At 38.9% G+C, this 14,762-nt stretch overlaps 1 protein-coding gene across 4 annotated transcripts in view; it reads right to left on the bottom strand.

The window, feature by feature from the left end:
- The window catches only part of KIFAP3 (kinesin associated protein 3), a 67,263-nt gene that overhangs the window by 43,495 nt on the left and 9,006 nt on the right, over positions 1–14,762 (bottom strand). For all 4 annotated transcript variants that reach the window (XM_058842836.1, XM_058842832.1, XM_058842834.1 and 1 more), the window contains exons 7-10: positions 13,913–14,037; positions 13,346–13,444; positions 12,479–12,657; positions 10,173–10,335 (exon numbers count right to left, since the gene is read on the bottom strand). In XM_058842836.1, the coding sequence (XP_058698819.1) occupies positions 10,173–10,335; positions 12,479–12,657; positions 13,346–13,444; positions 13,913–14,037 (566 nt within the window). The remainder of the gene's footprint in view (positions 1–10,172; positions 10,336–12,478; positions 12,658–13,345; positions 13,445–13,912; positions 14,038–14,762) is intronic.

Raw genomic sequence — 14,762 nt, forward strand, 5'->3', positions numbered from 1 at the left:
AACAGCGGCAACTCCTGATCCAAAGAACCAAACATTGCAGGAAAATCAAGAGGAGGTGGTTGTTTCTAAGCACATGAGTTAACATAACTGCTCATCTCATGCTCACTTGGGAAGCACAAAGCCTGCTGGAAAGCTGACTGGAGACCAGGTAGAAATGGTTGAAGATTAGGAAGAGGACAGACAACAGCTAAAGCATTTTAAACTCCAAGCATCACCTGCAGGCTGAAGGCTACATGAAAGAGGAAGAAGTGACAGACTCTGAAAACCTACCATGCAAATTCTGATCCTTTTAAATTGGTACTTCCAAAAACATAAACTACCAGCTGCTGACTATTACTTGAATATGTCAGTACCAGTTCCTTTTTCTAATTATTCTCTACTCATCTGAATGCTAATTAATTAACCCTGAGTCAAGTATTGCATAAAGACTTGGCTGTAAAAATTTCAAACCCTGCCCAGCACCTGGCTGGAAAACAGCTTTCAAAAGCACCCAAGTGATACCTTTCCTGCTATTTTTGACCACTGCTGAAAGCCACACGTGAAAAAGCTGACATTGAAAGGAACCCTTCCTTATGACTGGGTACAGTAAGGATCAATTATTGCCCTAACTAGAAAATGCAAGAGGAAAAAAAAAACCAAATAACAGATCTATGCCAAATGTGTTCATAAAAATCACCAAAGTTTTGGTGGGGTGCCAGAAAATTGTGGCCTACAAATGCTGGTAAGTTTTGAGCATCAAGCTTTTTATGACTGAAGGTGGAATAGCCAAATGGCCTAAAGCATTAAGGGCAGCCCTGGAAAATAATGGCCTAGTCATTATGGATTCTTCTGGTATTTATGGCAATAAAACATGAATCATAATGAACTCATTGGATATTAAATGTGTGGGTCACGAGCACTTTGATAGGATTTCCACAAGAATCTACCATTAATTAACCAAATAATTATTTGAAAGTGTAACTGAATTAGCCTTAGTTCTTATACAGCCATTCCTGAGAAATTGGTCATTCCCAGCTGAGTGCAGTTAATGCCTTAACAAACCAGTCATTAACTGCAGTTACTGATTTTGTGGGAATTATTGTGTTATAAAATACACTCAACAGTTTATAGAAACAATACTTAGATTTTTTTAGATTTTTTTTTTTTTTGCAGCTGTAGTTCAGCTGAAGCAGATGGGATGGAAAAATATCAGGTCCCTGGGGCTGTTTTCACAACTAGTTTTTTGCAAATTAGAGAGGGAAATAAATACATGATGGGTTCTGAGTTCAAAATGGCTTCAGACTTTTAGCCTTTGAACATTAATAAGGAGCCATGTGCCAGTTCTGGGGACCAATGCCTGAATTCCATGTTCAGTTCTTACTATGGTTAAAGGTCTAAATAGTATTAGTAGCAGAAACTAAAGAAAAAAAAATAAATTATTTCTTCATCACAAGATCAAGTCACACATTTTGGTTGGCTTTGTGAGCTTAAAAAAATCCTCCATTAGGTCCATGACAAAAAGAGAAACCCTAATGCTGTAAAACTGAATTGCCAGTATCAGCTGCAGCAGCAGCATTCAGCTTTCAAATGCTAAAGTAAAAAGAAGAATATGAATTACAGAGTAAATTATTCAAATATAACACTATCATTAATCAAGCAGCCATCACTTCTAATGGAATAATCAATGTCTCCACATTAGATATGAAATATGCCCTATCCCATCTATGTGCAAAACATTAACAACACTAAATCAAAACCAGAACACAGATGATGACAAATACCTGTTAAAAATGGCAGAGTGAATCTTTATTTCAGCTTCAAACTCTAACACTTTAATGTGATCCGCTGCAGAACTAGGCAAGTAAGAAATCTAGATTATTAAGAATGCCACAAAGTAAATATCAGATCTATGTGCTGTCTCACTCTAATGTCAGAAAACAGATCAATCAAGAGTTTATTCAAATGTATCATAATTAGCAGTGATTTTAGGAAAAAAATGATAGAAAGTTATCTCCACTTACCTCTATCCCATATCCTTCCTCATAACCAGCTCTGAAACAGTTGGACTGAGTTAGTCCATGTGTGTTTTAGACACATATTGGTTTGATTTACATATGTAAATATAAATCATACTGGATATATCAGTTTATTTTATCAAGAGAAACTGAAAGGATTTTCAAATCTGCTCAGACTCAAGGAGACTAGACATTGTAAATAAAACATTATGATAGTAATTACATACTAATAACCCCTCTTGTGCCACCTTTATGTTATTTGAAACTGGCTTCATACCATAAGCCTAATTTAAAATCTCAGTGCTGCCATGGTTGGGTTTGGGGTTTAGTTTTCTGGGGCTTTTTTCCCCTTCACCCAAAGAACTCAGTACATGCCACATCTGAAACCTGGCTACAATATTTTTCCTAGGAAACAAACAAAGAATTTTAGTGATGAATCCTAAAGGAGTAAAGACTGACTAATTTGAGTTATTTAATGTTGCAGCACAAGAAAAAATGAAGCTCCATGTCTGGAACCTCAGGCTCCATTTCTTTGCCTGGAACTCCATGTAAGACAGACTGAAAAACATTCAGAAACCACCTCAGTGTAGCATTGCCACTCAAAGACAACACAGCACAGCCACTGGGTAATTAACACACTGCTATAATCAGGTGTGTCCTTTTTTGAAGCAAAACATACCCCATTTTTTGTCCTTTGGATGGGCTATAACCAATCATACTTGAACTCATGTGACCTCCCATAGAAACTGGAAGCTGATTAGTTGCAATATCCCATATACCTCACAAAGCAGAAAGAAATCAACTAAAAATTCAGATTAGAGAGAAATCAAGAGGGAATAGGGTTACCCCTGAAAGAGGAAGGTAAAGCTGCTTCTCTTTTCTCCACAAAACTATCATGGTTTGGGTTAGGCTATGACCAAGAAAGAAAGCAAGAGATAGAAAAAAGAGTTAATGACTGTTGTTATTACCAGAAATGAGAAATCAGAGCAGGTTCTTAGTCTGATTCAAACTGTGGAAACACACTTCCAAAGTAAGTGGAAAAAAATCTAAGCAAAGATCTTCCTCTAGAAGTCTCCACCACCTGTAGATTAAATGGAAATGTACAGGACATGCATAATTTTTGCCACATCTGCACTATTATTTCATTTAACTACATCAACTGCTCCAATTAAAATGACTAGAAAATATTGAGACCTTTTGGATCTAAACACACCCTTCTAATCCAGTTTGGAATTCAGTGGGAAAGGAAATAGGTGGAGGTTTTCTGTGCTTCTGCTCCAAGAGCATCTCAGCTCTGAATGGATGGTGCAGCTGGATTCCAACTGCTCCTGCCTGAAGGAGGAACAAACCCAATGCAGGATTCTGCCTCTTGCCCTGAGAAAGGGATGATTCACCACTCTGAAATGGAAACTGGTTTTACCCCTGTTTTGAAGATGCTGAAGTACAAAGCTGAGGTTCAGATCTATTAAACCTAAAAAGTGGAGTCAAATGGTTGAGCTTTTGAGTCTTCCAGATAGGAAAATTGAGCTCCATATTATTCAAGCACCCATATAAAATGGCTTGAAGAGACTATTATCAACTGACAAAGCATTTCTCACCTCAGCAACTGCAGACATGGAGAATCTACAGCTGGTCTCCTGGACTGCAACAATCATTTGAAAAACTCTTAAATAAAGAACAAACTTGTGAGTTAAGATGCTTCTAACAAGTCTTGAAGGAAAGCAGAGTGTAACCTTCTCCCTTACATCTGAACTTGTAAAATCCTCAGGAGCTCCAGGACTACTCCAGCACAAAATTGTTCCACGTGGTCCTTTGAGGCCACTCCTCTGCCTGCAGCCTTCACAACAGCTCTGGAAAAGGTGCTCCTCTCTTCCACCCTGGCCCTCTGTACAATGATGTTACCACAGCTCAGGAAGATGAGCACAAGTGCCCCACCCCTTCTTTACAGAGATTTTTCCAAGAAACCAGAACTAGCTGTTGGTGTTCTGTCATGCTTCAGGCATCCAAGTTAAGCTCTGTAAAGCTTTCAGATGTCAACAGTTCAGCAGAAGATTAAATTTACTTTTACTGTTAAGTATTAATTTGCTCTTGCAATAAGCTAAGAAACCATTAAAAGCATTGAATTAATTCCCATCTTGTAAGCTCCACAATAGAAATACTGGCTCAGGGGATTTTTTTTCCATTCATGAGTTCAGTGAATTTCCAACAACTCAGCTCCCTCATCTTTAGATTGCTGCCATCTCTCCACTCCTGTCCATGCTACTGCCATGAGCATCCTTATTTTCAGTCAACACACAAAGTTAGTTTCTTGTGTTCCACTAAAGTTATCCTCTTTATTAAAAAAGCCAATAACACAGGTAAATTCACACATGCACTTGTGACCAGTACACCACAGCAAGGAGCTTTCACTCACCTGACACTGATGAGTCTCTACATTTAGTTCTATATTTCTCAAAATGAGAAGTCATTTATTTTTTAAAGTTTGCTGTCTAATCCACATTCAAGGTATCTAAATTTAAATTTAAATGCTGAGTTCTAAGACACATTGTGCACCCACCTCTTCTTAAGTCAATCAGACACGCTTAGGTCTATCTGCACTTCTAATAAGGATTTTGAAAATTCAGAGATGTTTTTGGTTTGTGGGGTTTTTTGTGTTGGGGTTCTTTTTGTTTGCTGTTGAGGGTTTTTCTTTTTTTTTTTTAAGCCTTGGCCATACTCACCACAAATGATAAAAAACTACCATTAAAATAAATCCCTTAATAATTGCTGCTTTCCAACAGACTGGTCCCTGTAGTTGAACTGTTACTTAATGTTCTTCAGCCAGCCTTTACTATAAAGGAATGGAGACACCCCAGGCAATATTCACACAAGTAGTATTGGAACCAGCTGCTGCAGAGCCACCTTAGGAAAAAAAGGTTTCTCAATTTAATTGGGAAAACAGGAGGAAGCATAAATTTTACTGCCATTAATAACTTCAAGCAATCCCGATATGACTTTACCTCACCCTCATGGCTGGACATGTGCTTTTTGTTAGGCTATTTGCCACATCTGACCCTTATTGTTTGCTCACTTGATCAGGTAAGAAAATGTATGTTTCTTTATAGGATAAACGAGGCCTATTAAAGTCAGAAAAAACACTGCAGTAGCCTATAAGAAGCTCCATTTTTCAACAGATGTGTGAAGCTCCATAATAAGTTCATTACAAAAAGGCCAAGTGAACTCATAAAGCGAGCACATCTACTTTAAGCCTTCTTAAAAGAAACTTTCATAAAAGGAATAGAGCATTAAAAACCCACAGCACTCCGTTAATTAGAGAGCAAAGTACTACTTGGCTTTTTAAACAGCAGTCACCATATAATCCAGCTTGGCTGCATACCATATCAAGCCTTGATTGTTAAGAAACCCAACATACAACAGTTTGGCAATTCTTTGATTGCTCATTAAGCCCAACTTGTAAAGAATGGAAAAATATCAGAGGAATTTCAGCACCTCCCAGAAAAGATTCTATCAGTGAATCCAGTAAAGACAGGCTCTTCACTGGGGACTAAATGTGACTGTCAGTGCTACTCTCTGTTCTGGCTTCTCCAGCTCAAATGAACAAGTCAGAGAAGGCTGACTTACTTTGGAGTTTGCACAGCCTTTGAATTATTATCTAAAATTAGGTGGCTACTGCTTCTCACTGTGCTTATATTAATTCTTAGAACACCAAGAAATTAAGAACATCATGCCAGGATGCTCACATTAATACGGCAGAGAGGCTGGGCACAATCTGTGACTGGCAAACCATACTGTTGCCACCTGGGGCTGCCCACACTGTATTTCAGAGTGCTATATAACAAACTGAACACAAATCCACAAAGTCAAATTGCTTTCAGCCATTGTAATCTGTGCTGGAAAACATAACCCAGGATGTTCCTCACTACCTAAAATGTTTTTAAGATTGACTACCTTGGCACTGTGTGGCACTTTCACAGATGTTTGCACAACCCTTCTGCATTCCATGTTCCATTTGGGCTTGATTAACAACCAATCCTGTTTTGTGACCCACCCACTTTTCAGCTCACCAGAATCTGTGTTCAACCTTCAATTTTTAAAAGCAGTAATTGCAAGCAACCAAAGAGATACTTCAGTCTGACTTTCAAGCATAATGGGGTTTCATTCTTTCAGCATGGCTTGCACTGGGGAGTGAATGAAAAGAAAATGGCATTTCAAGACAGTATGTATTGAGTATACCTAAGTCCAGCAGCTCTGGGAGATGAACACACACATCATTAAAAAAATGTTTGTTCCCTGCACAGAGTCAGACCTACTCCTTTTACTCTTTGAGCAGCAACACAGTTCCCACTGTAACAGCTTTTGCAACATTCCCCATACTTTGCACCCTTGGAGGGGGATACCTCGCTGATGGGAGGAACCAGAAATGCCAGCACTGCCCACCACACAAGGATTCTGCCAGAAGCTTCTGAACAGGGCTCCACCATGAGCTTTTCAGGCTGCTTTACCCCCACAGCAGCACTCATCTGGCTCTGCTGTACAAACTGCCTGCTGTTCTCATGGCAGACAGGGAACTATTTGTCTCACTTCACAAAGGCTAAGAAACAACTCAGACACAGCGTAAAATAGCACCCTTATTAGAAGACTATGAATCACAAGCTGTGCCTATATTTAAGAGAGCTGTACTAAAAATTTTGTATTCAGTTTGGCCACTTAACTGAAAAACAAAGTGGATTTGGTCCAGACAAAAAGTGAGGGGGTTTTAATTTTTCCTTGTAGACAATGTTTTCTTCTGTTTGCTGCCAGGGCATTTACTTTAGAAGCCAATCACACATCCAGGGGAAGAATTATGAAAAAGGGTAACATGTCCCTTATGTCAAACAGTGGAAGAGCATTCCAGGGATCAAGAAAACAGATTTGTATCCTGTTTTTAAGTTCAGCTCTATGTTTCCCCCTTTCCAAACTCTACCATAATTGGAGCAAGTCACTCCTCTGCTTCACTTCCCTTGAATTCTGCCATGCAAAGCACAATGAGAGCACTCTAAGAGTGAAGTAAACCTCCACAGAGTAGCATGTAACAGGTTGCTTTGGTCTCTCTTTCCAAGGGGATAACTGGAAGACACTGAACCTGTGTTTTCCACACTTCAGGCAAATATCTAGTTTAAACCACTTGGTGCATTCACATGAATTCTCACCTTAGGTGACTGAAGTCATACTTCACATATATTGGCACAGAAAGGAAAGATCACTCTAAACATAATTTCTAAGTATTAAAACAAAGCCACACTACAAAAAACATTCTCTGCAGTGCCCTGGTGATTCAACATTTAAAAGGTCTTAAAGGATGGAAGTCACATAAAGCAACAAAATCTCTTTTTGTAGCTCCTCAATCACCCTCTCTATGGAAAAAGCTGAATATAGCAGACTGTATCTTAGAGGCCTCCACAGCTCTGCTCCAGCTTCAGATCTCAAGTCTGAAGCCAAACTTCCCTCAGCTGCACACAGCTCTTTGAGAGCCACAGCATAACTAAGATCAGCTGTGGTTGATTAATTTGGGTGCCTGCAGGGAGCAAGAGGAGCCTTGTCATATACAATACTTGAGACTTGTGAAGAGAAGCCATGAAAACAAGCGAGTGGTGCTGGCTGGCACAGCTACATGGGGAAGCAGGCATTGGCACTATTAAAAAGAAAATTAAAATGGAAACCAAGACTTCAGCAGAATTTTTCATGTCCATGCTTTCAACAGCAGCCTCAATACTCTGGAGTGTGATGGAAAGAAAGAAGATGTTTCTTTTCCATTATATCCATGGCATACTTACTCCATTCCTGAGAGCTCAGTTGGAGCCAGTTCATCCTCACTGCTTCAGCCTCTGCCTCCATTTAGAGCCTTCCTGCTCCCAAGGAACCAAGTGCCCCTTGGGAAAGCAGTGCATCTTCCAGAACTGCAGACTGCATTCACCTCCATGCTCAGTGCTAAACCACTGCCTAACAAATCCTTTCATTCTCTGCAACCTCAACTCCCCCCTTAAACACCTATTACACTTAATTTGTACCCATCTCAAATCCAGTGCTAAAGACTCAGAGCATGCACAAATGCTAAATTTCAGGAGGTTGAGTCAGGACACTTGACCTCTTGGCATTAAGAGTTGTACAGGGACTTGTCAACAGCTGCTGTGCTGTGCTAGCACTTGGAGATGACCTGCAAATGGAAACTGAAGGGTACTGACTTGAATAATGTGTGTTTAATACCCAAATAACCTGTATAAATGGGGCATCTGGCATATGGCTGTTTTATTATTCAGATTGCAGACTTCTCTCAGACATTATATGCCAAGTGATGCATTTGAGAATTGTTTGAATCACCATACCAAGGAAAGTCTCACAAATCACAGTGATGGCTTAAAGAAACAAGTAACAGACAATAATTCTAAGTAGATTTTCTAGTGAGCATATCAAAAATAAGCATAGAGGCATGCCTCTATGAAAAATTAATGGTTGAAAGAAAGAATGATTGAATACTTCCAAGATGAGAAAAGAAACACACTGAATATTCTGGAAGTACCAGCAGGACTTGCAGAAGATTACCCTAACAGCCACTTGAGGAACAGGCTCCAATTTTAGCAACCAGTTCTGAGCTAAGCAGCCCTCACACAGGCCTAGTTACAATCCTAAGAGAATGGCATTTGGAAAGCAGTTCTCCTCTCCACATTACAAACAGACACTCGAAAGCAGATATTTAACTGGTGAGTTCAGACTGACTCTAATATTAAAAGGGGAATTTCTGGGAGCAGGGACTTCAGTGATTTGCCCTGTGCCATTGCCTGGGGTGACAAATCCCCAGACACCCCCCTTAGACCACCACAGTATCTGCTGTATGAACAAAAGGGACAAGTTCCTGCTCCAAAAAGCTTACAAACCTTTTGGTCAAGCTGAACCAAACAAGAGGAAAGAGATTTTCTCAGTTCACTTTACTACCAAATAACATTGTCTTAAGGATAAAAAGATAAAGATGAGGGATTTCAAATGCCAATTTTCATCGTCCTAGCTCAGACCAGAGCAACATGATTGTGGGACAAAAAGTATAAAAGGATGTGAGGCATTTCAGGCTGTACCAGGTAACTGTTATAAAATAAGGATCCAACAGGATTAAGGCTTCCAAAGCACTTTAGGTTTGGAAGTTCACTGGAGTTCATTGAACAGCAATAAGGCTGTGTTGAGGTTGAAGTAGAATTGAGGTGACAAACAACCCTAAGAGAGTTCTAAGCTAGAGGAGGAAAGCTGAGATTCACCACTGCACTGCCCTTGCTGCAGCCATCTTCTTGATACACCCTCTGCACTGGATTTAGCACATCCCAAAGCCAACAGATTCCAGAAGACTTCAGCAATGTCTGGCATCAGTGATTCACACCAGACAAGATCCTCCATGCCCACTCAGCAATCCTTAGAGCCAAAAGCTGCTAAACCTTTAGTGAATCTACCAGAGCAGCCTCCAGTTAATATCACACAAAGAACACAAAAAAAGCAATAAAAGTCCCTCCTCAGAACTCCAGCACATGACAATGATCAAATAGAACAATCCCCTGCTTTTTCCAAACTCCTTATTGTTTCCATGGCTTTCCCCTACAGACAACAAAAAGTTTCACCTGTAACTGATGTACCTACATGATCTTAACACAAGACTGCCAAACTGAAAGCCTAGAAATCAGTACTGCCTATGATTGAAAACTAACGAGATTGTGAGATTTCTAATCTATCTGGACAAGTTACAAGAGCCAGCAGGTACACCAAGCTTCATTAAAAATGAATAAATAAATAAATATAATTTGTACCTCCATCAGCTAGGCTTTGTGAAGTTGCTGGCTATTTTATCTAGGTGCTCCCCCAGAATTACAAACATCATTCATGTCATCAGCTCACGTGGTTTTCAAGTTGCTACTGAAGTAATTTTTCAAGACTGGAAGATGCATTCTACTGTTTAAGAGACCCTAGAAGTAAATCTACTGGAAACCTTCTAAATTTCCATTTAAAGTGTGTGACAAGATGATGTGAATGCTGAGGAGCTGGGAGTAGTGAGGAAGTGGCAAAGACAAAAGTGACACAGCAACTTTTTGGTGCATCATATCATGATGTCAACAGCTTCACTGAAATGCTGAAATGTCTGTGTTAGACCAAAAGAAGACATACCCAGGAGTGCAGTGAGTTTGGGAAGCAAACCAACATGAACCATTTTACTTCTCAGGCCTGTGTCAAAGGAGAGATTCAGTAAGAGCCGAAGAGTGATATTCAGCAGGTCTTCATGTTCACATGGTACCATTTTCACAAGTTTTTCAACAATATCCATTTCAACCTGTATTTCAAGGAAAAAAACAAACAAAATAATCCATCCAAACTTACTTTGGCTTCAGTATCCAATTTGTAGCCATTATAGTGACTTAATGCATATTCATCTGAAGTAGTTTTGCTTATGTCTTTGTGGTTGAAATCTTCTAGATTGGATTACTGGGAAACTGATTAAAAAAGGTTTTGAACCAACCAGTTCAGATGTCTTGGAAACATTCCTCACAGTTGGAATACTGCAGGAATGTGGTGAAGACATGACCTGCAAAACTACATTGGGGTAAGCAAACTCATTTAAACTTTAACACGTGCAATCCTGCAGCAACTGCCAGTAGAGTCAAAGATAGACCCAACCAAGAAAGACAGAAAATTGGCATCCAAAAAGAATTTGAGACCTCTCATTATGAATTTTAATTGGACCCCTAGACAGAAGTGTGCATGTGCTCTCAGAAGAGGCATGCCATCCTGCATGTTAATTTAATAAAAGCATGAAAGTCATCTTGAAACATGTATCACTTTCAAATTAAAAAGTGGAATCCAGGAACTGAGAAGTGGTATCAGTTCCTGAGATCATGTTCACTTTACCAGCCAGAAAACACATCTGAACTGGGCAAGACTTCAGAAAGTTTTTATCATGTTTTAAGCAACATTTCTGTACTTTTATTTGACACAATATTTTAAATGCATTCGTTTTTTGTTTCCCAGATCCTTCTTTGGCCAGAAGGAGGCACATAAAATTACTTGGCATTCTTCTCCATGTACATTACTAGTCTGGTTATAAATAGACACTGAATGAATACTAAGAAAAGAAACTACAGCTCTCCCCACACAGCACAGTGCAATAACCAAACAACTGCCTGGACAGCTTTGATCAGAAGAAGTCAGATAGCAAGAACTCCTACCTCACTGCTTTGAATTTAATATGGCCCTGGAATAGCCAAGGAAAGAATGTGCTATAAATACATATGCATTATTCAGTTTTACTTAGGATCAGGTGCTGCACAACTAATCTTGGTTCATTTTGCCTTTTAAAATTTTGCATTACTGCCCAATACAAATATCAGAACACCTTCTCCTTCACTGGTACATTTCCTTAATAATACTCAGAAGAAAAAAGCACCATCTTTATTATCAGTAAGGAATGCTCAGACAGCTGACTTGAAGCACACCACCACTTTCAAAACTGATAGAACACTCAAAATGGACTCAACATTTTTGCTTCATTTGTCTTTCCACTAAATCAGATGGAATGGAGAAAGTGTGCCAGCAAATCAGTGGGCTGGAGAGCTAATTCTTATTTTCCTAACCAAGTCCCATATATAAATAAGGGAGATAGTTCTTGTCTGCAGTGTTCAGTGTGCATGCCTGCAGAGGTCCAGTTAATTCACTACTGCTTTTACACTGATCTTTTCATCTCACAGTCTCTGTGTATCATTGATCTCAGATTACCTCTTGGATAAGGAAAATGTATCATTTTCATCTAATACATTGTAACAGAGAGGGACAAAATTGAAGTCAAGCATCTATTAAAGTAACAGTAAAGAAGATACTTGGCTAGAGCTTGAAATCGCAAAAAAAAAATTACGCTACAATTTCAGAAGTGTAAGAATCCACCAAAAAAAATAAATAATTTTAAAAAAGCTTATGAAGAATAACTGCCTCCAAGTTCTTAGAAGCTACTGGCAGCAGGAAGGAATAGATGTGAAGTGCCTTTCAAAACCAAACTGACATAGGAGATAAGTAAACTAATATAGCAAACTCTAAAGGATAAACACCTCTCTTCCCAAGTCAATACATGGCAAAAACAATAATATGTTGTCACATGAGTACAGTCTGGGGGCAGAATTATGGGCATCATCAGAAGTGAGGATATGAGAAGACTCTGAGGTGCTGAATTCCAAATGTGGAATTTTGTGGATCATATTTTGCATCATATTCTCTGTTTGGGATGACATTTCCGCAAAACTCTTTGCAGTAGGTTACGACTGGATGTTGTGCTTTTCTTTCACTCATTTTACTTTTAACAACATGGGATAATCAATGCTAGAGATACTCTGTGTGAAAGCAGAGATGTCTCCCTCTTCCTTCCAACCACACAAAGTTTTCAGAACTCCAACTTTTCCAGCATTGCAGTAGAGTGCTACGAGCCTCACCATATCATTTTTGTTCTCCATGAAGATGCTGAGTTTCTTCAGGAAGGTGACAACGAGGATAAGCAGCTCAAAATTATCCCGGTCCAGTGCTTTCACCAGCATGTGGACAATGTTCTTGTTCCTCATCTTCAGCTCAATGCGAGTATCCTCAGCGAGGTTTAGGAGCAGGTAAATTGCAACTAGCAAAGGTCAATACAAATCACACCAACAGATCAAAATCAACACAATTAACATGTCTCTATTTATACTTCAAGTGCTGAAAACAACACTTCCAAAAGCATTATGCTCCCTTTTTGATGCATTTTGCAAGAAATTGCCTATGAATGCTTGTTTTTGCCTCTTTAAAAAGCATTAAGATTAATTCTAATTGTGGCTCTGAAAAAAAAAATAGAATTATGATCACTAGAAGCTTTTCAATGTTGTGTGGTTTGTATTTTTTTTAATTTCAATTCCAACAGAAACCATTAAAAAGCCCTTCTCAGGAAGGGTTTGCCACTCAGATAATTTCAATCTAACATGAAGTGTACTTTAGTACAAAAACTGAGACAGAATGAAATCTATTCAAACAGTCAGATACAAGCTAAGTTAGGCAAACTCAAAAGAATCCAAATACCCAACTCCTCCCAAACCAACATCATGAGTAAAGAAGAAACTTTTGCTCTTCTTCTGACAAACAGCTTTTAAAATTATTAATAGTGTCAAACAATCTGATTAAGTACTTGTTTTCTCCCTGTTCTTTGGCAACACTCTTCCATATTCATCCACATATGCAGAATGTTTAAGACATCCTGGTTATAACAAGAATCAAACAGAATCCCTCAGCCACGTTTACCAACAACAAAATCATTTGCTATTTGGATTTGGTACCTCTAAGGAGCTGTTCCTGCTTGACAACCAGCCCTTTGTATTTCTTGTAAGTTTTCTCGTAGTCCTTTTTCAGGGTTTGATTTTCAGGATCTTCATCAAGTGAATTACAGAAGTTAAGGAGTTCAGAGAAAAGTGATACAGGCTAGATGGTAACTGTCCTCAAAAGTGTTCCTCAATCACTAGTGAAAAGCAAGGGACCTATGGAATACCCAGTGTCAAGACTCCCTCAGCATCAGCTTGCCACACCTGCAGTCCAGGCCATGATTCTTCTCTCCTTCCAGGCTGGCATATTTTACCCCCTAATAATCAGCACAGATGTTCTAAGACCTAATGCTGATAAAATACAACATTTCTTTTCCTGTGTTGCTTTAGTGCTTCAGCTTAACCTCTTTCACATCCCAAAATGTTCACTCTTGGTCTTTCTCATATCTGCAATTATATTTTGCCCTTTCTGGTAAATTCTACTGCTTTTATAGAAGGTGCTGTATATTCAACTTGTGTAATCCAACAACACTCATCAAGACAAGTCAGAAGCCATCAGGCTATGCCAGAATATCAAAAGGATATCAGCTTTCTTCTTTTTAGCAATTTCTTCCTGCCAAAGCTCATGTCTCTTCAGCTCATGGTCTATGATATTCATACACAGAGCTCCAATTTTGTAATGTGTGATTATCCCATGAAATTGAGAGAAACTACATTGAAAAAATAATATTTGTGAGGAATAAATGCCAACAACTCCATATCTATTTTGACATCTATGGTAGCAATATTGCACCACATGAAATGTTAAAAAAGTGTGCCCCATTATAGCACTTCCCTATTGGAAAATTATTTCAAAACAAGAAAAATCCCTGAAAACATTAATATTTTCTCAACTTGTAGAAAGACTACAAACAGTTTGTTGGTCCAGATCAAAATAAAAACACACTTCAATTTTCATGCATAAAGTAAAAGATTTTCCCCTCAGCCCTGCCTTTCATACTGCAAGTGCTTCAGAGCACTCTCTCCTCACCAGAAATATAACAGACACATAAAATCAAGGTAAATGCAATTTTTGCTGGAATTATTTCTAGGCAGAGTATGCTGAAACACTGGCATAGCTAAATAAGAACAAGCACTCACTTCAGTGTTGAACATTGTTTCTCCCCTGTAGGAGTGCAGATGGAAATTAGAGGTGGCAGCTCAGCCACCTTTCATTTCTGACACAAAGCTATGAGTCAGAATCTTTACTAGTTTCTTCCCAGCTCTCTTGCAAACTGCCTCAGCATGAGAGTTCTTTTTGTTATAAGTGATAAAATTGAGGCACAAGTGTGTTTCTATCTGTTTTTCCTGTTTCAGTGTAGTTTTGTAGCACAGAGCAGAGAACAAATGAAAAGCCACTAAGCAGAGCTACATTCTTTATGCTCCTAAATCCAGG

This window comes from Poecile atricapillus, chromosome 7 (assembly GCF_030490865.1).
Source record: "Poecile atricapillus isolate bPoeAtr1 chromosome 7, bPoeAtr1.hap1, whole genome shotgun sequence".
Lineage (NCBI taxonomy): Eukaryota > Metazoa > Chordata > Aves > Passeriformes > Paridae > Poecile > Poecile atricapillus.